At 49.1% G+C, this 22,436-nt stretch overlaps 1 protein-coding gene across 3 annotated transcripts in view; it reads left to right on the forward strand.

Annotated features, from left to right (window-relative positions):
* The window catches only part of ZNF638 (zinc finger protein 638), a 191,674-nt gene that overhangs the window by 86,659 nt on the left and 82,579 nt on the right, over positions 1 to 22,436 (forward strand). For 2 of the 3 annotated variants that reach the window (XM_075573062.1, XM_075573080.1), the window contains exon 2: positions 956 to 1,007. The exons of the other annotated variant lie outside the window; for it this stretch is intronic. In XM_075573062.1, the coding sequence (XP_075429177.1) occupies positions 956 to 1,007 (52 nt within the window). The remainder of the gene's footprint in view (positions 1 to 955; positions 1,008 to 22,436) is intronic. 3 annotated transcript variants of the gene reach the window in all.

The following is a 22,436-nucleotide window of genomic DNA, read 5'->3' on the forward strand; positions in this document are numbered from 1 at the left end:
TCATTTTTATTTGTGGATATAATGCATACAGAATCTCACATCCCATTCGCATGTATTATGAAATATCCAATTTTAACAAACTTCCAAAACAAAGACACAAGACCAACGACACTTTAAACAGAATGACAGGACATACCTGACTTACAAGACTGGGGCGGGATACATAGGGGCGGGAAGGGGGTGGGGGTGGGGATCTGAAGAGGATCTGGAGGTTAGACCACGTGAAACAAGGTGTAACATCACTCGGATCATACTCGCTCCCACTAATGTATAATCTGGCGGGTCCTACTCTACACGTCTCTATGTCTCCGTCTGGTCTGCCCTGTCCAAGGAGAACGCATTTTCTACTATTAGTGCAAGATTTTAGCGGCGTCCACCTCTGGGATGTCTGTTTGGGCTAACCAAGGGGCCCATACTTTCATAAATTTGGAGCCAGAGTCGTTGACCTAACTCGTCAACTGTTCCATCTGGCAGACATGCCAAATTCGATTCCTGATTTTGGGGATGGTTGGGATCTCTCTTTGCTTCCATAAAGCCGCGATCTCGCACCTCGTGGCGGTCGCAAAGTGCATGACCAGTTTGTGTGTCTCTCTGGACACGCCCTGGGCCGCCTGCCCACGATGAACAGCCACGGGTCCAGGGGGACCTCCAAATCGAGAATCCTTTGTAACTACTCTCTAATAGCTTCCCAAATTGGGACCACGATCGGGCAAGACCACAGCATATGTCTGAGGTCAGCGACTTCCCCGCACTGTTTTGGGCAGAGCGGGGAATATCCCCTGACAAATTTAGCTAATTTTACTGGAGTGTGGTACCACCGCATCAGAACTTTATATGCGTTCTCCTTCAACGTGGCACATATTGAGCTTTTAGCGGCCGCTTGCAATATGTGGTCCCATTCCTCGTCCTCTAACGTATCCCCTAAATCTGTCTCCCACTGTTGCATGTATTTCAGACGGGGGCTCTCTACAGTGGTTGGACAGACTACCTCCTTATACATCTGAGAGGTCAGTCCCCGTGTGTCCGTGGGTCTAGAACACAGCTGTTCAAAATTAGTTCGCGCTGGACGAACTGGGAATTTATTGTAGAATGCCCTGACCTGGAGGAATCTAAATAATTCTGTGTTTGGTAAATTTGATTCATCCTTAAGCATGTCGAACGACTTGATAAATATCCGTCCTTCCAGGTCTTTCAACCGATTATACCCTGCTTGCGTCCATTTTAAAATCTATCGCCCAACAGGCCCGAGCAAAATCCGGATTGCCCCATAAGGGGGTCATTAAAGTTTGTGGTGTTGTTAACTTAGCTTTAAATTTGGATGTCTCCCAGACCGCTAGTGAGTTCGCTACTGCGCAGAGCGGCGTCCTGAACCATCTTTTACATTGTTTTGGTAGCCAAATCAGGTCGTGAAGCACCACCGGTGCACAACATTCTTTTTCGAGATCTACCCATCGTCTTTTAGTGGGGTCCGCGTGCCACTGAATAATTTGGCTTAATTGTGCCGCCATCAAGCAAGGTACCGATAGCCCTCCCTTCTTCACCGGTTTTGTGAGTAAGCTTTTTGCAATTCGTGGGCATTTTTTATTCCAAATAAATTGGATGATGTGAGCCTGAAGGGCTTGGATCTCAGGATTAACTAGTGGAATTCGTAGGGCTTGAAACAGATATAGCATCTTGGGTAGTCAGTTCATTTTTACGCTATTAATCCTCCCGAACCATGATATCCCGTAGCCCGCCCAAACCCTGAGATCCTCCTTCAGCCTTCCCATCATCTTAGGGAAATTTGCTTTATATAGAGTGTTGTAATCCCTGGTGATATATACCCCTAAATATTTGATTGCGGAGGGCTGTCATTTAAAATTGAAATTAAGTTCTATCAATTTTTCGACTGGTTTGGATAGATTGATGTTAAGAGCCTCCGACTTGGTCTGGTTGATTTTAAATCCCGAGACCATGTTAAAGGTTCCCAAGATCTCGAAAACATTGGGCAGAGAGGTAAGCGGCTTTAATAATGTTAAGATCACATTGTCTGCGTATAACGCAACTTTGTGGATCTGTTCGCCCGCCTCTATTCCTGATAAATTGGGGCTTAACCTGATGTGGGCCGCGAGGGGTTCTATACAGAGGGCGAATAACAGTGGCGACAGCGGGCAACCCTGACGGGTCCCGCTACGTATATTAAATATTTCTGAGGGGAACCCTGATGTCTCACTCTCGCCGTGGGACCATTATATAGAGCTAGTATCGCCTCTAAGAGGTGCCCTCCAAAACCGAACGCCCCCAGCGTCTCTCGTAGGTAGGGCCAATCGATTCGATCAAAGGCTTTTTCGGCATCCAGACTAAGCACCATTGACGGGATATTTTTCTTTTTCGCCAGATCAATCAAATATATTATTCGTCTGGTGTTGTCTGCCGCCTGCCGGCCCGTAATAAAGCCTACTTAATCCGTGTGGATCAGCCCGGGAAGGACACTACCTACCCTGTTTGCTATTAGTTTAGAAAAGATTTTGATATCCGAGTTAATCAGGGATATCGGCCGGTAGTTCTTGTAGTCTGCCGGGTTCTTCCCGGGTTTGTGGATCACTGAGATGGACGCCTGGAGCATCTGAGTCAGAAAGGGCTCACCCAGCTAGTATCCCGTTAAATAATTTCAGCAAGTGTGGAGCCAGGGTCTTACAGAATTTTTTGTAGTATAAAAAATCTGGCCCAGGGGCCTTGGCCGATTTAAGGGACTTAATTACCTCTGTTACTTCCTCAAGGGTAAAATCACCTTGGAGGGACTCCCTTTCCTCCCTTCCCAACGTCGGCAGTTTTGCCTCGGATAGGAATTTCTCCAATGTATCAGCTGTTTTTTGGTTGTGGTTGACCTTATCTCCGTCATACAGTGTAGCGTAGTATTTCCTAAACGCCTCCACTATTTGTCTAGGATCGGAGGTAAGGCCCTCCCTCTGCGTTTTGATGGCCGCTATACGGAAATTTGGAAGCTTGTTTCGGAGCTTGTTGGCAAGCAAGGTATCTGGCTTGTTGGCTTTCTCATAGAATCTGCGTTTGGACCATGCCAACTCCTTTTCGGCCTGAGAGGATAATACCAAATTAAGGGCTGCCTTAGTATCTAATAATTCTTGCCATGTGCTCTGGCTCTTATTAACGGCATGCTGTGCAGTGAGGTGTGTTAGCTTCCCCTGCAGCGCCTTTATTTTGGATAATTTCTCTCTTTTCCGTTTGCCAGCTATACTCATCAGTATGCCTCTAAGTGTAGCCTTATGGGCCTCCCAGAGCATGGCTTGAGACGGGACACTGCCGTCATTTTCACTAAAGAATTCTTGGATCCGTTCCCTTATTTCCCGTTCGGTGGCGGGGGCCTTGAGAAGGAGCTCGTTAAGCTTCCAATTTGCTCCGGGTCTGTCTAGCCCTGTTAATGTGCACCTCAGCTCTATTGGTGCGTGGTCAGACCACGAAATTTCATGAATCTCTGTTGGCCGACCACTGGAACCACTCTATTAGACACTAGGATTTAGTCTATCCTACTGTATCTGTTATGGGGGTGGGAGTAAAAGGTATACTCGCGAGCGTCTGGATGTTGTTCTCTCCAGGCATCTATCAGCTGACAGTCTTGAAGGCCTTTATGTATTGTTAATAGGTCCTGTCTGTGGGCGGTGTTAAGTCGTGTGCATCTGTCCAAGTCAGGGTCTAAGGTGCGGTTGAGGTCTCCAGCGAGGAAGACGCTTCCCTGTGCGATTTTATGTAATTTACCGAAGAACTGGTCAAAGAATGTGGTGTTTTGCTCGCATGGAGCGTAGACCGAAGCCAGTGTTACCGGTTGGCCCTGTATTGTGCCCGTCAGGATTAAAAACCTACCTTCTGTGTCAATGTATTGCTTATCTATAGTGAGTGCGAGTCTGTTGTGCGTGATGATTGCAACTCCTCTTTTTTTAACCTCTGCCGATGCTAATACGGTCTGTAACTTTTATCTAAAAAATTTGGGTAATTGGTACGTGAGAAGTGCGTTTCTTGTAAGAAGATAATATCTGCTTTCCTACGGCTATACTCCCTAAATGCTATTCTGCGTTTTGTGGGGCTATTGAACCCTTTCAAATTATGTGAAATCATAACTAGTTCGTTATTCATCTTATCTGTATTTGGTGAATGCTCCACACGTCGCTTTGACTCCAGCTCCGACTCTTGTCTCTGCCAGAAACTCGCTGCCTCTCCATGTTGTACTGCCTCTCCTCCGATCCAGGGGGGTCTGCATTCAATAGTAAGGAGGGATTGACACACCAAGGGGGGGGAGGGAAACATGTAGACACACATAAAGTTAACAACGTAAACTGTGACCACAGAGCTCTGGTACCTGTACCTCGGCTCTGGGATCATTGCCCTTGGGTAAACAGCGGGGGAGATCTGACGCGCCCCCTTCTGGCGTCCCTCCCCCTTCCGTGCTGCCCTTCCCTCCCAAGGGACTTGGCCGGCGCCCTCGGACAATGTCCTGGTGGGCCCCGAAATGGAGCTCATGCGAAAATCAGGGCAGGCGCGAACTCCTCTGCCCGCTCCCGCTCTGATGAATGTCAAATAGAAAAACGAAAAAAGTAAACTTTGAGTTGCATCGAACCCCTACTCTCCCGTGGTGTCCCCTGCGCTGTAAATGTGCCGCCTCTTCAAGCAGTTGGGGCCGCCTGACTCTGGCCTACCCCTGTGTATGCACCCTGTGGCGGGTTCTCTCCGCTTACTTGTTCCTTGACGGCCCTGCTCAACAAGGAAGTGGCCCATCCCCCACCCCTACTATTATTTACACACCTCATGTGGCCTCTATACCATGCACCCCTGTGTGTGTGAGCCTATGACTAGCTCACTTTCTGTTTTTGGGCCTCTTGGGTAACTGGTTAGTTAGCTGTGTCAAGATCTACCGCTTGCTTACTATCCTCTGAATCATCCTTCCCTTGACATCTTCCTCCCCCTCCTATAGATTTTCACACCTCCCTCTAATCGATTCTTTCCTCTTTCTACTTCATTTCTCCTTCTCTGCTACGTACTTTCCTTTCTTAACTTGCTATCCCCTTCTCTCTTAACCGCTTCACCTCCCCTACCCCCTACTACCCTATCTATTCCCTCCCATTCCACATCCTCCTACCCCTTCTGGCCTTCCCCATCACTTCCCCCTACCTTCTCCTTTCTCTATTTCTTTATCCTTATCTTTCCCGAGCTCCTGCCTTGTTCCCTAACTATACTCCCTCTACTATCCCCCTATCTAACCAGTTCTTCCGTTATCGCCTCTCGTATCCGAGTAGTTCCGAGCGGGGCGCCCCTTAGTCGCCATAGGATCTCCTCCTCTGCAGTGACTTCTGCTGCCACTGTTGTCTGCTGCTGTGTGGAGCCGCCTCACGGCTGTGTGGAGCTCCACCCCTGTCCTGCTGTATTTGCCGGTGCTGTGTGAGCTCTCCGCTCGCTGTTGGGTCCAATGTTCTCTTCCAGCCCGTATGGGGTGCGTCACTGCCAGTCTTCCGGGGCTGCGCTGATGTGTCCGCCGGCTTTACGTCCGTTTCCGGTTGCTATACCATTTTGTGTCCCTCCACATCCGCCACCTCCAAGATAGCCGCCCTACGCACCGCCCCTTCCTGTGACGCCCTTCCCTAGCTGCCATTTTGGAAAAGGCGGCCCATCGGGGAGGACGTGTCTGTGTCTGCTCCTCCTGCTGGGGTACATTTCCCGTCGTGGTAGCGTTTCCCGCCTACCTGCCTTCCGCGATCTGCGTTCCACGATGGAGGCCTCTCCGTCGCCATCTTAGCCGCCATCGAGGGACCACGAGGTGAGTTTATCTTTTTTGCAGGGCCTACCTCTACATGAATTTTGGCTGGCACATTTTCCGTTTCAAGTTTGATGGTACAGGGGGGCTTCGGCACAGAGAGTCTTAACAAGCAATTTCAGGGAACAGATGCAAAATTAGAAACCGTAACTGGCTAACTTTGTAACTTTGGGCATTTTGAGAACCCGGGTGTTGTTGATGGTGTGGCCTCATCCTTGCTCGGTCCCCACCGTGGCCGCCCTCCCCACTGTGGACCACAAAGGTCCTGGGGCCGGCTCCTCTGCTTCCCCTGCCGGGGTAGCAAGCGTTGTGCTCAACCCTAGCTTCTTGAGGAACCCCGGCCCTTCTTCAGGAGTATTATATGGATGGGGTGGCCATTGCGAACCACCATGAGGCCAAAGGGAAATGTCCACCTATATCGGACCTCCTTATCTCTCAGGACTTTCGTGATGGGCCATAAGCTCCTCCGGCGGGCCAGGGTTGATGGAGCCAAGTCCTGGAACACCGCTATTTTGGCGCCTTCAAACTCCATGAAGAGTGTGTTCCTGGAACGCTGCAGTACCTCTTCTCTGGTTCTATAGTGGTGTAGGCGCACGATAATGTCCCTCGGTTGTTCGGACGGCTGCGGCCTAGAGCGGAGTGCTCGATGGCACCGATCCATAAGTAGTTTGTCTTTGGGGGCTTCCGGGCAGACATGTTCTAGCCATCGCCCCACGAACTCTTCACAGTCGCCAACGCTTTCTGGGATCCCCCGGAGGCGCACATTTTTGCGGCGGTCTTTGTTTTCAGAGTCCTCCTGTCGGTCACGAAGCTCGTTTACCTGAGCTTGTAAGTCCGCCGTCTTTTTAGTGTTCTTTTGGGTCGTCTTGGTGTTTGTATCAACCCGCACCTCCAGCTCCTGTGTCCGGGTCCCCAAGAGTCCTACCTCCTTCCCCACGGCTCTGTCACACTTACCTCTACTCCGCGCGGAGACCGACCCGGGGATGCACCATGGGGCAGAGTCATGCGCCCACGTACTACCAGGGCAGTGCAGGCACAGCAGTGTGATGTCGGCGCTCCGCGACGCGCATCGCGCACGCACGCAGGTTGCTCGGCAATCGGGAGGCAGGAGAACTTGAAGGAGCTGCTGGAGCCTCCCACAGGCGGAGACTTGGAGAATAGGCCGCATGACGTCATCACGTCGCGACGCGCATCGCGCACGCGCGCGGGTTGCTCGGCAACCAGACCTATCATTAAGAAAACCTGATTACAGGCTGTTTTGGATTAGTGTCTCACTGACACCATTGGTGGACCAGAGCACACCCCTGCAAGGTAATTGGATCCTTCCCACATATATACCTGCTTCTGTCTGTCTTTCATTGCTGAGCATAAACTCCTGTTTATGCATTGTGCTTACCGCTGCTGTCTAGTTTTGTCTTGAACTTTGTCTGTCCTGTTTGACCCTGCCTGTTCCTTGGATTTCTACACTCTCCAGCGCTTTGACCCCGGCTTCGTTCCTCGACTACTCTACCTTCTATTACCCTGGACCTTGGCTACGAAACTCTACCTACCCTGGAATACGGCAAGTACCCTGACTACCCTGACCTCTCCAACCCTACGACGCGGTACGACTTGGACTACGCATTCCGGACAGGACTGCGTGGTTGTGGGTCGGTGCCTATTCATCCCCACCTCAGCCCCGCGGTCTTCCGTCCTGTTTGTGGTGAGCGCAGCGTGACAATATGCTCAGCCCAACAAACATGGACGCCGCTGAGGTGGCCCGACGCCTAGACACCCATGAGGAATGCTTCCGGCAACTTACCGGATCATTTACACTGAAGGAACAACTAGTTTCCCAACTTAAACAAGACGTTGATACCCTGACTGAACAAGTTAGATGTCTAACAGTATCTACCACCAACACCGCCCCACTCGCAGCCACTCCTGCTCCCATCACACCTACCTCTGAACCACGACTACCTGCGCCCAACCGATATGCAGGGGATCCCAACGGTTGTCGGGGGTTCCTGAACCAGTGCTTCATACAGTTTGAGCTACTGCCCTCTCACTTCCCGTTTTCACGAACAAAGGTCGCATACATAATCTCCTTGCTGACTGACGCCGCTCTAGCATGGGCATCTCCTATCTGGGAGCAATGCCCAGATTTGACCTCTGACCTCACTCTCTTCATCACCGAATTCAGAAGGGTGTTTGACACCCCAGGCCGTAAGGTTACGGCTGCATCTACTCTGCTTAATATTTCTCAGGGAGACCGTACTGTGGCTCGTTATGCCCTGGACTTCCGGACGGTGGCTTCCGAGACCGGCTGGAACAATGTGGCCCTATCTGCAGTCTTCTGGCAGGGTCTGTCTGAACGGTTGAAGGACGAACTAGCAGCTCTGGATCGTTCCGCTGGACTTGAGGACCTGATAAACCTGTGCATCCGGATGGATCAGCGCCTCCAAGAGAGAAGGATGGAAAAAAAAAACCACCCCCGAGGTATACAATCGTCTTCCTTTTCCACCATAGGTCCTCTACTCTCCACAACTCCCGTCCTAGATGAACCCATGCAGCTGGGAGGGACTAGTCTTTCGCCTATCGAGAGGCAACGGAGAAGACGAGCAGGACTGTGCCTCTACTGTGGCAATAACGGCCACCTGGTATTCAACTGTCCGCTGAAGCCGGGAAACGCCAAAGCCCAGTGAGTATAAGGAGGATCACGCTGGGTACTGCAACTTTTCCTCCTCCTCAACCCTCTACGAGGATTTATCTACCTATCTCCATATCCGGTGAGACCTTCACTGTACAGACACGGGCCTTTCTGGATTCGGGGTCAGGGGGAAACTTCGTGGACCAAGAGTTCGCTATCAAGAATAAAATACCGTTGGTACCCAAAGATCGACCGGTAGGTCTTGAAGCCATTGACGGATGACCCTTGCAGCCCGCGATCATTTCCTTACAAACTACGCCCCTTAAGATCTCGACTAGCGACTTCCACTCGGAGACCATAACATTGGATGTCATTCACACCCCCTCCTCGGACATCATTCTGGGACTTCTGTGGTTCCGGATCCACAATCCAGTCATTGACTGGACAGAGGCCACGCCACTTCGTTGGAGTTCTTTTTGCTTGGAGCATTGCATGTCTGCTCCTAAGGCAGTGGCAGGACTGGAGGTCACGGATCCTGACAGGGTACAGCTGCCGGGAATATACGAGGATTTTCGCGATGTCTTTGACAAACGCCAAGCAGAAGTACTTCCGCCACATCGGACGTACGACTGTCCTATCGATCTTCTACCGGGGCCATTCCCCCCAGAGGAGGGTCATACCCACTATCTATTCCTGAGACCCAGGCGATGAGAACATATATTCAGGAGAATCTCCAGAGGGGGTTCATTAAGAAATCTTCATCACCTGCTGGGGCAGGATTTTTTTTCGTCAAAAAGAAGGACGGAACCCTCAGACCCTGCATTGACTATCGCGGTCTCAACAAACTCACCATAAAGAACCGCTACCCCCTTCCGTTGATAGCCGAATTATTCGACAAACTCCAAGGAGCCAGGATCTTCACCAAGCTGGACCTCAGAGGCGCCTATAATCTGGTTAGAATCAGACAAGGAGACGAATGGAAGACAGCATTCAATACTCGCGACGGGCTTTACGAGTACCTGGTCATGCCATTTGGATTGTGTAATGCTCCTGCTGTCTTCCAAGACTTTGTCAACGACATTTTCAGAGACCTTCTGGACCATCATGTTATAGTATACCTGGACGATATACTAATATTTTCCAGATCCATGCCTGAACATACTATGCATGTCAAACAAGTCTTGCAGCGCTTAAGAGAGAACCACTTGTATGCTAAGCTCGAGAAATGCCATTTCCATCAAAGATCCACCTCCTTTCTCGGCTACATCATATCGGACACCGGCCTTGCTATGGACCCTACCAAGGTCAAGGCGGTACTCGAATGGCCCTGTCCCCTCTCCCTCAAAGCCATCCAAAGGTTCCTCGGCTTCGCCAACTATTACCGGAGGTTCATTCAGGGATTCTCATCGGTAGTAGCACCCATCACGGCACTCACGCAGAAGGGAGCTGATCCTACGAAGTGGACTGAGAAAGCTCTTCAGGCTTTCGAGAGGATAAAGACGGCATTCGCCTCAGCACCCATCTTAACTCATCCAGATCCTTCGTTACCTTTTTTTTTGGAGGTCGACGCCTCCGATGTAGGAGCAGGTGCTATACTTTCCCAGAGAAAGAATCCTCAAGCCCCACTTCATCCTTGTGCGTATTTTTCTAAAAAAAATTCCTCCGCCCAAAGGAATTACGATGTAGGTAACCGGGAGCTCCTCGCTATCAAACTGGCCTTAGAAGAGTGGAGGCACTTACTGGAAGGCACAGAGACGCCAGTCACGATACTTACTGACCATAAGAATCTACTGTACATTGAGGGAGCACGGCGACTAGGATCTCGCCAGGCAAGATGGTCCTTATACTTTACTCGCTTTAACTTCCTCATTTCCTACATCCCTGGGTCTAAGAACCTTAAAGCCGACGCCTTGTCACGACAGTTCCTGGTAGAGGATAACAAGGTGGAACAACAGGAGACCATTCTCCCTTACACTTGTATTTTGGCTGCAAATACTTTTAGTGCCTTAACGGACATTACCAAGGCTCAGAACAACATCCCGGCAGGACTCAACGTTCCGGAGGATCGGTTGTTCACTCCCCGTAAATTCCAGAGGAGAGTCATGGAGTGGGGACATTCATCCAAGACTGCAGGCCATCCTGGTACCAAAAGAACTACTGAGTTCATCGAACGCACATTCTGGTGGCCCTACATGCGGAGAGACATACAAGCTTTTGAAGCTACTTGCGCTACTTGTGCTCGAAGCAAGACGCCACACAACAGACCTGCGGGTCTCCTTCAACCACTACCCATCCCAGAACGTCCATGGACACATATATCGATGGACTTCATCTTTGAGTTGCCTAAATCTAGAGGCATGGACACCATACTTGTGGTGGTGGACAGATTTTCCAAACAGGCACACTTCATCCCTATGAAGGGTCTACCCACTGCACCAATGTTGTCCGAAGTTTTCATCAGGGAGATCTTCAGGTTACATGGGACCCCTCGGGTCATAGTGTCCGACAGAGGATTCCAGTTCATCTCCCAGTTCTGGAGGGCGTTTTGTAAAAGTCTGGACGTCACACTACACTTTTCGTCAGGCTATCACCCCCAGACCAATGGACAGACGGAACGCACCAATCAGTCTCTGGAACAGTTTTTGAGGTGCTTTATTGCTGACACTCAGGACGACTGGGCGGAACTTCTCCCGTGGGCAGAATTCTCCCATAATAATCTTCGGAACGAATCATCCCAACAGTCACCATTTATGGTCAACTATGGCTTCCATCCGTCTGCACTTCCTTCCCTCATCTCCAAGTCTGGAGTCCCGGCCGCAGAGGACAGGATTCGCCACTTACAAGACCTATGGCAGAAGATCCATCGGAACCTACAGCACGCTGGTATATTACACAAGAGACAAGCGGATCATCACCGAAGAGAGGTCCCAGGGTACTCTGTAGGACAAAGGGTTTGGTTATCTACCAAAAACATTCGGCTAAAGGTAGCCTCACCCAAACTGGCACCACGTTTTATCGGCCCTTTCCGCATCACCAAAAGGATCAACCCAGTAGCCTATCGGCTTGAACTGCCTAGGAATATGAGGATTCCTTCTGTATTTCACTCATCCCTTCTCAAACCTTGTCTACAAGACTCATCCTCCAAAGGACAACCTAAACCTCCGCAAACCATACTGGTAGATGACCAACAAGAATACGAGGTTCAGACCATTCTCAACTCCAGAATATCCAGAGGAGGATTGCAATATCTTGTACACTGGAGAGGCTATGGCCCAGAGGAGAGAGAGTGGATCCCTCATCATCAGGTACATCCCAACCGCCTCATCTATGCCTTCCACCGTAGGCATCCTGAGAAACCATCTCTGGGTCGCCCGGAGGTCTCCCCTCAAGGGGGGGATACTGTCACACTTACCTCTACTCCGCGCGGAGACCGACCTGGGGATGCACCACGGGGCAGAGTCATGCGCCCACGCACTGCCAGGGCAGTGCAGGCACAGCAGCGTGATGTCGGCGCTCCGCGACGCGCATCGCGCATGCGCGCGGGTTGCTCGGCAACCGGGAGGCAGGAGAACTTGAAGGAGCTGCTGGAGCCTCCCACAGGCAGAGACTTGGAGAATAGGCCGCATGACGTCATCACGTCGCGACGCGCATCGCGCACGCGCGCGGGTTGCTCGGCAACCAGACCTATCATTAAGAAAACCTGATTACAGGCTGTTTTGGATTAGTGTCTCACTGACACCATTGGTGGACCAGAGCACACCCTTGCAAGGTAATTGGATCCTTCCCACATATATACCTGCTTCTGTCTGTCTTTCATTGCTGAGCATAAACTCCTGTTTATGCATTGTGCTCACCGCTGCTGTCTAGTTTTGTCTTGAACTTTGTCTATCCTGTTTGACCCTGCCTGTTCCTTGGATTTCTACACTCTCCAGCGCTTTGACCCCGGCTTCGTTCCTCGACTACTCTACCTTCTATTACCCTGGACCTTGGCTACGAAACTCTACCTACCCGGACTCTCCAACCCTGGAATACGGCAAGTACCCTGACTACCCTGACCTCTCCAACCCTACGACGCGGTACGACTTGGACTACGCATTCCGGACAGGACTGCGTGGTTGTGGGTCGGTGCCTATTCATCCCCACCTCAGCCCCGCGGTCTTCCGTCCTGTTTGTGGTGAGCGCAGCGTGACAGGCTCTTATCTCGGCTTGCAGTAGATTTTTTAGATCCACATATAGTCGCTCTATGTCGCATCTTCTTACTGGCAAAAGCTCCTGGTCACTTATCTCTCCGTCTCACTCTGATTCAGAGCCTGTGCGGGAGGCGGGGGCCATTGCTGTGGTCGCCCTGCGGGACCTCCCATCCCCGAAATATTCGGGAAGCCCCTTCTTCCTGGGGGTCTTTGATAGTTTCTTAGACATCCTGGTGGAACTGTCCTTTGTTTATTATGTTTGTGGCCGTTTTCAGTGGATTATATCGTTTTTCTGCTAATTTTTGTCAGAGCGGGGCAAGTTATCTGAACAAGATGAGGACTGGCTGAGCATGCCGCTTATAATAACGATTGTATGCCTGGCTGTGTCCCTGCTGATTATCGCGGCTATTTACGGGTGTTGACATCAGAGGCGCCCCGTAAAACTGGCACACAAGAAATCTCACAGTTCTAGGACTAAGGAAACATGAAAACAGAAAAAAGCAGGGGTCACTTTATTTTCCACATGTATTATCCCTGGTCCCTGGCTTATGGTGCTTATGTAGCTACCATGGACCCCACAGTTTCAGGGGTAACCAGATGGCTTAACCTTTATTATGTAGCCTGGTTACCCCCTACCGTCACACCTCCCCCCTCAAGACGAAGGCTCTGGGGTAGTCACCCCATCAGGTGGCTCCGCAGACCTGGATATCCTGGAAGTTTTCTGGTCACTGAGGATGTCCTGTCAGGTGAGTCCATCTGCATTGCCATGCTCACTGCCCTTCTTGTGCTGGATAGTGAAGTCAAATTCCAGCAGGGAAAGGCTCCAGCGCAGAAGTTTGCCATTCTCCCCCGACACACCCTGTAACCAGCTGAGGGGATTGTGACCAGTGATCACCGTGAAAGCTCTACCATACAGGTAGGGCTGAAGCTTCTTCAGTGCCCACATGATTGCTAGGCACTCTTTCTCCTTGCTGGCATAAGCCACCTCCCGAGGCAACAGCTTGCGGCTCAGGTAAATGATTGGGTGCTCTCCCCCATCCTTGCCAACCTGGCTTAGTACAGCACCGACACCATAGTCCGAGGCATTGATCTGCACCACGAACCGCTTGCTGTAGTCAGGGGCCGCCAGGATTGGAGCGCTAGCCAGGGCAGACTTAAGAGCCTGGAATGCCTCCTCACAAGCGGGAGACCAGGTAACCAGAACCGAGAGTTTCTTCTGGGTCAGGTCAGTCAGGGGTTTGGCCAGGCACTGTACTTGGGGAGAAACTTACTATAGTAGCCAGGGGTGACTAAGAAAGCCATAGCCTACTTCTTTGTTCGAGGCACTGGCCACTCGAGAATTGCCTCTACCTTAGCCGGCTCTAGATTGGGATGCCCCCCTCCTACTCTGTGCCTGAGGTACAGTACCTCTGCCATCCCGACTAGACACTTAGATGGTTTGATGTCAGTCATGCTTCTCCTATACTTTTCAGCACCGCTGCTACATGTACTAAATGGGATTCCCAGGAATTGCTAAATGCTCCATTTTCTCAACACCTATTCTCTCCTGGACCCTCTACAATCTGGCTTCCGCACTGCTCACTCCACTGAATCAGCCCTCACTAAAATAACTAATGACCTCCATGCTGCCAAAGACAGAGGTCATTACACTCCTGTTTATGCATTGTGCTCACCGCTGCTGTCTAGTTTTGTCTTGAACTTTGTCTATCCTGTTTGACCCTGCCTGTTCCTTGGATTTCTACACTCTCCAGCGCTTTGACCCCGGCTTCGTTCCTCGACTACTCTACCTTCTATTACCCTGGACCTTGGCTACGAAACTCTACCTACCCGGACTCTCCAACCCTGGAATACGGCAAGTACCCTGACTACCCTGACCTCTCCAACCCTACGACGCGGTACGACTTGGACTACGCATTCCGGACAGGACTGCGTGGTTGTGGGTCGGTGCCTATTCATCCCCACCTCAGCCCCGCGGTCTTCCGTCCTGTTTGTGGTGAGCGCAGCGTGACAGGCTCTTATCTCGGCTTGCAGTAGATTTTTTAGATCCACATATAGTCGCTCTATGTCGCATCTTCTTACTGGCAAAAGCTCCTGGTCACTTATCTCTCCGTCTCACTCTGATTCAGAGCCTGTGCGGGAGGCGGGGGCCATTGCTGTGGTCGCCCTGCGGGACCTCCCATCCCCGAAATATTCGGGAAGCCCCTTCTTCCTGGGGGTCTTTGATAGTTTCTTAGACATCCTGGTGGAACTGTCCTTTGTTTATTATGTTTGTGGCCGTTTTCAGTGGATTATATCGTTTTTCTGCTAATTTTTGTCAGAGCGGGGCAAGTTATCTGAACAAGATGAGGACTGGCTGAGCATGCCGCTTATAATAACGATTGTATGCCTGGCTGTGTCCCTGCTGATTATCGCGGCTATTTACGGGTGTTGACATCAGAGGCGCCCCGTAAAACTGGCACACAAGAAATCTCACAGTTCTAGGACTAAGGAAACATGAAAACAGAAAAAAGCAGGGGTCACTTTATTTTCCACATGTATTATCCCTGGTCCCTGGCTTATGGTGCTTATGTAGCTACCATGGACCCCACAGTTTCAGGGGTAACCAGATGGCTTAACCTTTATTATGTAGCCTGGTTACCCCCTACCGTCACACCTCCCCCCTCAAGACGAAGGCTCTGGGGTAGTCACCCCATCAGGTGGCTCCGCAGACCTGGATATCCTGGAAGTTTTCTGGTCACTGAGGATGTCCTGTCAGGTGAGTCCATCTGCATTGCCATGCTCACTGCCCTTCTTGTGCTGGATAGTGAAGTCAAATTCCAGCAGGGAAAGGCTCCAGCGCAGAAGTTTGCCATTCTCCCCCGACACACCCTGTAACCAGCTGAGGGGATTGTGACCAGTGATCACCGTGAAAGCTCTACCATACAGGTAGGGCTGAAGCTTCTTCAGTGCCCACATGATTGCTAGGCACTCTTTCTCCTTGCTGGCATAAGCCACCTCCCGAGGCAACAGCTTGCGGCTCAGGTAAATGATTGGGTGCTCTCCCCCATCCTTGCCTACCTGGCTTAGTACAGCACCGACACCATAGTCCGAGGCATCGATCTGCACCACGAACCGCTTGCTGTAGTCAGGGGCCGCCAGGATTGGAGCGCTAGCCAGGGCAGACTTAAGAGCCTGGAATGCCTCCTCACAAGCGGGAGACCAGGTAACCAGAACCGAGAGTTTCTTCTGGGTCAGGTCAGTCAGGGGTTTGGCCAGGCACTGTACTTGGGGAGAAACTTACTATAGTAGCCAGGGGTGACTAAGAAAGCCATAGCCTACTTCTTTGTTCGAGGCACTGGCCACTCGAGAATTGCCTCTACCTTAGCCGGCTCTAGATTGGGATGCCCCCCTCCTACTCTGTGCCTGAGGTACAGTACCTCTGCCATCCCGACTAGACACTTAGATGGTTTGATGTCAGTCATGCTTCTCCTATACTTTTCAGCACCGCTGCTACATGTACTAAATGGGATTCCCAGGAATTGCTAAATGCTCCATTTTCTCAACACCTATTCTCTCCTGGACCCTCTACAATCTGGCTTCCGCACTGCTCACTCCACTGAATCAGCCCTCACTAAAATAACTAATGACCTCCATGCTGCCAAAGACAGAGGTCATTACACTCTGCTCATACTACTCGACCTCTCTGCAGCATTTGATACTGTGGACCACCCTTTTCTCCTTCACATTCTCCATACTCTTGGCATTCGTAACAAAGCTCTATCCTGGATCTCCTCTTACCTCTCCCATCATACTTTCAGCGTCTCTTCTGTCAACACCATCACCTCCTCTACCAAACTCTCTGTGGGTGTACCCCAGGGCTCTGTCCTAGGACCTCTCCTCTTTTCTCTATACACACTCTCTCTAGGTGACCTAATCACATATTTTTAAAATATCACCTCTATGCTGATGACACACAAATTTACTTTTCAACCTCTGACCTTACACCTGCTGTACAGACCAAAGTTTCTGAATGTCTCTCTGTGATATCATCCTGGATGGCCCTAAGCCGACTTAAACTTAACATGTCAAAAACAGAGCTCCTCATACTTTCTCCCAAACCTGACCCCACTACCTCCTTCCACATTACTGTTGGAAGTTCAGTCATACACCCAGTAGCGCAAGCACGATGCCTAGGAGTCACACTCGAGTCCTCTCTCACTTTCCCTTTTCACATTCAAAACGTATCTAAAACCTGTCGCTTTTTCCTCCGCTTATTACACAGATACGCCCTTTCCTCTGTTACTCTACTGCTAAAACTTTGACTCAGGCCCTCATTCTCTCCCGTCTCGATTACTGTAACCTCCTGCTGTCCGGCCTTCCTGTCCCTCACCTGTCTCCCCTACAATCTATCCTAAACGCTGCTGCCAGAATCACTCTACTCTTTCCTAAATCTGTCTCAGCGCCTCCCCTGCTGAAATCCCTCTCCTTGCTCCCTATCAAATCCTGTATCACACATTCAATTCTCCATGAGGATTATAAGGAAACATTTTAACCTATTGGGTGCTGAATATATATATATATATATAAATATATATATATATATATATATTAGAAAAAAGGGGAGAGAGAGCGCACACCCATAGCGTAAAATAGTAAATTTAATGAGGGGAAGGGGAGGAGGGGGTTAAGAAATTCGCTTACAAAAATGCAGTAAAATCAAGCATTGTGTGATATAATCACCACCATCCGGTTCATTTCTGCAGCTTCTTGGGGCAGTCCCAGTCTAGCAGTAATAGGATCAATGTCCCAACAAGTGTCCAGGGCAGGCAGTCTTCTATGTTGCCGTGTTAGAGTCCTGGAAAGATGGCTCCTTGTTCTTCAAGCCTCTGCAGCAATCTCGCGGATCAATCTGTTCCGGCGCGCGGTGATGACGTCAGTGTCAATGCGTCTGACGTGATGACGCTCCCTAAGGGGTTTATATCACACAATGCTTGATTTTACTGCATTTTTGTAAGCGCATTTCTTAACCCCCTCCTCCCCTTCCCCTCATTAAATTTACTAAATTTACTATTTTACGCTATGGGTGTGCGCTCTCTCTCCCCCTTTTTTCTATTAGATTCCCTGTGGACGTGGTTTGTCCATTTAAGAGCAGCAGGAGACCCTTCATACCAGAAGCCACATCATTATTGGACATTTTGAGGACTGGTTTTTACACTCTTTTTTCTTCTTTTTTTGAATTTGTATATTTGTAATATTTATGTACTTATTTTTTATGGTTATAGGTTTTATCATTATTTGTGTTAGAATTATTTAGTATTATCACTATTATTAGTGTCTTATTATTAATCACAGTCGGTGTATTATATATTATATATATTTTATTATATTTACCTACCTAACCATTAGCAGAGGCGCTGCTTTTTTCCTCTGTTTGTTATATATATATATATATATATATATATATATATATATATATATATATATTGCTATCCTACGTAATATAGAAAATATATAGATATAAAATTATATTTATCACTCCTCACTTTTAAAGCTTTACACTCTTCTGCCACTCGTTACATCTCAGTCCTAATATCTCACTATGCACCATCCCGACTCTTGCGTTCCGCTCAAGGATGTCTTCTCTCTACCCCTTTTGTATCTAAAGCCCTCTCCTGTCTTAAACCCTTCTCACTGACTTCCCCACACCTCTGGAATGCCCTTCCCCTCAATATCCGACTTGCACCCTCTCTAGCCACCTTTAAGACCCACCTTAAAACACACCTGCTTAATGAAGCATATGAGTAGCTCCATGGCTAACACTATACACCTGATACATAAAGCTTGGCCCCCTGCAGATGCACTTACCAGAACGCTCTCCTACTGTATCTTCTTCCTACCTACCAATTAGATTGTAAGCTCTTCGAAGCAGGGACTCCTTTTCCTAAATGTTACTTTTATGTCTGAAGCGCTTATTCCCATGATCTGTTATTTGTATTATTTGCTATTTATATGATTGTCACGTGTATTACTGCTGTGAAGCGCTATGCACATTAATGGCGCTATATAAATAAAGACATATATACATGGTCTTCACAATCCCTTCCTGTAAATTACCTTAATAATGGCCTTATTAAAGGTTTACAGGATAGGTTCCTGTTCTGGAACAGGATTGTTTATTTCTGTGTATTTTTTCTGCTCTCAGGCTGCCAGCCCTCCCCAGCTAAGTTACATGTTTTTCCCTGCTCTGAAGCAGGCAGAGCTATGTATATTATATAACCTCCCAATGCTCATATTTGAGATTGGTTTAGTCCTGCCCCCCTGCCTTTATCTGCATACTGTTATGCCCCTTAGCGTGTTCCGGTCTGCAAAGGAAAGTGTGCTCTCTCTTTCCATCAGCAGACACCGTGAGTAAGGCCTCGTCCATGTTGCCTGCTTGCTTGCCGAAGCGTGCTGACGCGCGCTCCCGCTCAGCACTGAGCCCCTACAGCCGCAATTAGAGTGGCTTTAGTAGGGGCTCACCTGCGCTTCCGCGCGCTTGCGGAAGCGCAGGTCCTAGGGGAATTTAAAATTCCCCTGCTTGCCGGCGAGACAGGCCGGTCACGTGAGCGGTTCGCCCAATGAGGGCGAACCAGCTCCGTGACGTCACTGGCCCGCCCCCGGCCAGTGACACGCCCGCCCCCGGACGGCCTGCTGAGAGCGCGTGCGGTAAGCAACCGCAAGGCCAGGGAAAGCACTCGCTTTCCCTGAGCCTCAGCGCGCCTCAGCACGCCAGCGGTAAGCGTGTCCAAGGCCTTAGACACATCTTCCACTGCTCCCGTAGAAAGGAAATCCTTTTCACCTTCCCCTCAGAGAGGCACTTCCCTCCATAGCAGAGCACTTTTATCTCACCAAGATAATTCTTCTGACAAGAGACATCTGCTATCACAATCCACATACAAGAACTTTTATATTTCTGTTAACTCCACTCAATAAAGTTGAAGAAAATAGAAGGACTTTGTGTGCTTTAAAAAGGGGACGAGTTAAGCTACATGGACTTACTCACATGCTACAAGTGAGCCTGGGTCCAGAATTGTTTCCCTCCCCCTAAAAAAAATATCCTCATATAGTTTCCGTAGTGGGGATTAACTCTCTGTGCTATAACTTGTAAAACTCGGGTGAATACCCATCCTAGCCAGGTGCTTTGCCTTTTTAGTAATGAGTACATTAAGCCAAGATAATCTCTGAAGATATAGCTCTATTCAAATCATAAAGGTAATCCTTTGCAGCCTTCGGCAGGTTGAAATTCTTCCAAAACATATTTCTGATTTCTATATTATCATCCTTTGCATCATAAAGTTTACTATAAAAGTTGTCAAAGATGTTTCATATTTGTGGGGTTTCGTGTGTGTCTGGTACCACCTGCATCATTTATGGCAGATATAATTGTATTTATGTATGTATATCTTTATTTATATAGCGCCATTAATGTAAATAGCGCTTCACAGCAGTAACACACGTGACATAATAATATAAATAACAAATAATACAAATAACACATAATGGGAAGAAGCACTTAAGACATAAAAGTGACACTTAGGAAAAGGTGTCCCCGCCCTGAAGATCTTACAATCGAATTGGTTGGTAAATAGGAAGAACGTACAGAGACAATAGGGTGTTCTGGTAAGTGTGTCTGCAGCACATGTCCAAGTGGCACATTGTAAGTGGCAGGACAACTGAAGTTTAAAGGGAAGTTCAAAAGAAGTGAGGAAGAAGTGGACAACACCTATTGGCCCTGATTCCTGCTTTTGAACAACGCTGGAAAGGAGGATATTTTCTATCCCAGACTGCACTTCCCATAACTTAACTATTGCTGTGATACTGCCTTTACCATTTATTTTTGCTGTGGCCTCACTTCTTCTCAAATAATACACTTCCTTCTACCAGGCTCATTATGTCTGTAACTCTATTCATATATCTCCATCTCTCCTTTCTTCCCCACTTCTGCGTTCACATGAACGCCTTTCTTTTTTTTTCAACTTTATATTTTATTCACTTTTCAAAGGTACAGCCATTTTGATATACATTATAACACTTTCAATTTGTTCTGTAACACATCCGCACCTTTTTATGTGACAAGACGACTTCACATATAAACACACTGAACAAAGACTTGAGGGGTCGGGGGGGTGACACATTAGGAAAAAAGGGAGGGAGGGTTGAGGGGAACCCTGAGTTCACTTCAGCTGATACCATTGTGGACCACCACCTCTCAAGATTTACAACCACATTTTGGGTGATTCCGCATACTCTGCACGACCCTTGTGTGCTGCCTGTATGTCCCATCTGACCTCCCTATATGTACCCTCTATCTGTCTCTCCCGTCACCTTCCATTTTCACTGCTGTGCGTCAAAGGAGAACTCACCTTTCTCTATCAAAGCCAAATGGTGGCATTGCTCACCCCTGCGATGTCTGTCTGCGCCAACCATGGAAGCCAGACTTTTTGAAAATTTGAGCCAGTGTCATTGACCAAACTTGTCAGTTTCTCCATCTGGCAGACAAACCAAATTCTATTCTGAATCTTCTCTATAGATGGAATTGCGTTTTGTTTCCACAATGCAGCTGTCTCGCACCTCATTGCCGTCGCAAAATGAGTGATTAATTTATTCCCTGCTCTTGACAGGCCCTCCGGTGGTCTATTTAACAAGAATAACCAGGGATCTAGAGGAATTCCGAGGCCCAAAATCATCATTAGCCAAATTTGAATTTGTTCCCAGATCAGGTGCTATCGAAGGAAAGACCACAACATGTGCAACAGGTCACCAGGCTCTCCACATTGTCTTGGACACAAGGGGGAGTAACCCGGTCCAAATTTGGATAATCTAACCGGGGTGAGGTACCACCTCATTAATACCTTATATGAGTTCTCCTTCAATGTCGTGCAGATCGAGGATTTTGCTACTGCCTCAAGTATGTCTGTCCAGTCTTCGTCCTCAATTGTTTCCCCTAGATCCATTTCCCATTGTGTCATGTAGTCAAGTCTTTGTCCGCCTCTATTTCCAGGATCGATCACTTCTCTATACAACCTAGATGTAAGTCCCTGTGTGTCGTGCCCATGCACAAAGAGCGTTTCAAAATGATTCACTTTAGGACGGTGTAAGGAATCCGCTCCGCAGTTTACTGGTTGCCTTACCTTGCAGACAAGTGCAGTCCTGGAGCACCTCTCCTGATGTTTGCTGCAGCCTGGATTCACTCACCAAAGCAATACACACTCCCTCTGGTATCTATTGCAGCTGTGCAGCCTATCACTGCAACCTAGACTTGCATTCACTCATTGGAGCAGTGCCTTCACACACCCCTCCGGGGATTGGCCCGCTGGCCTTTAAGTACTGTCTTCCCATAATGCTTCCTGCCGAGCATAGTCCTAACTGGATGTCTACTGTTTTGCCACAAGCCCTCGCTTGTTCTCCTATGCTGATACCAGGTTCCGCCCTGCGTCCTTCAGCTTCCTTCAAGCCGCTTGTTCTCCTATGCTGATACCAGGTTCCGCCCTGCGTCCTTCAGCTCCCTTCAAGCCGCTTGTTCTCCTATGCTGATACGGAGGTTCCGCCCTGCGTCCTTCAGCTTCCTTCAAGCTCCCGCTTGTTCTCCTGCGCTGAAGCAAAGGTATCCCCTATGTCTTCAGCTTCCTGCTTTCCTGCACTGAGGCAAAGGTATCCCCCGCGACCTTCAGTCTCCTGATTCCTGCACTGTAGCGGAGGTTTCCCTGTGGATCTTCAGCTTCCTGGTTCCTGGGGCCTACTCTTTCCCTAATCTAGAGAGGCCGTGTCCTGGTTCCTGCGCTGTTACAGAGGATTCCCC

The sequence above is a fragment of the Ascaphus truei genome, chromosome 1 (assembly GCF_040206685.1).
Source record: "Ascaphus truei isolate aAscTru1 chromosome 1, aAscTru1.hap1, whole genome shotgun sequence".
NCBI classification, from domain to species: domain Eukaryota; kingdom Metazoa; phylum Chordata; class Amphibia; order Anura; family Ascaphidae; genus Ascaphus; species Ascaphus truei.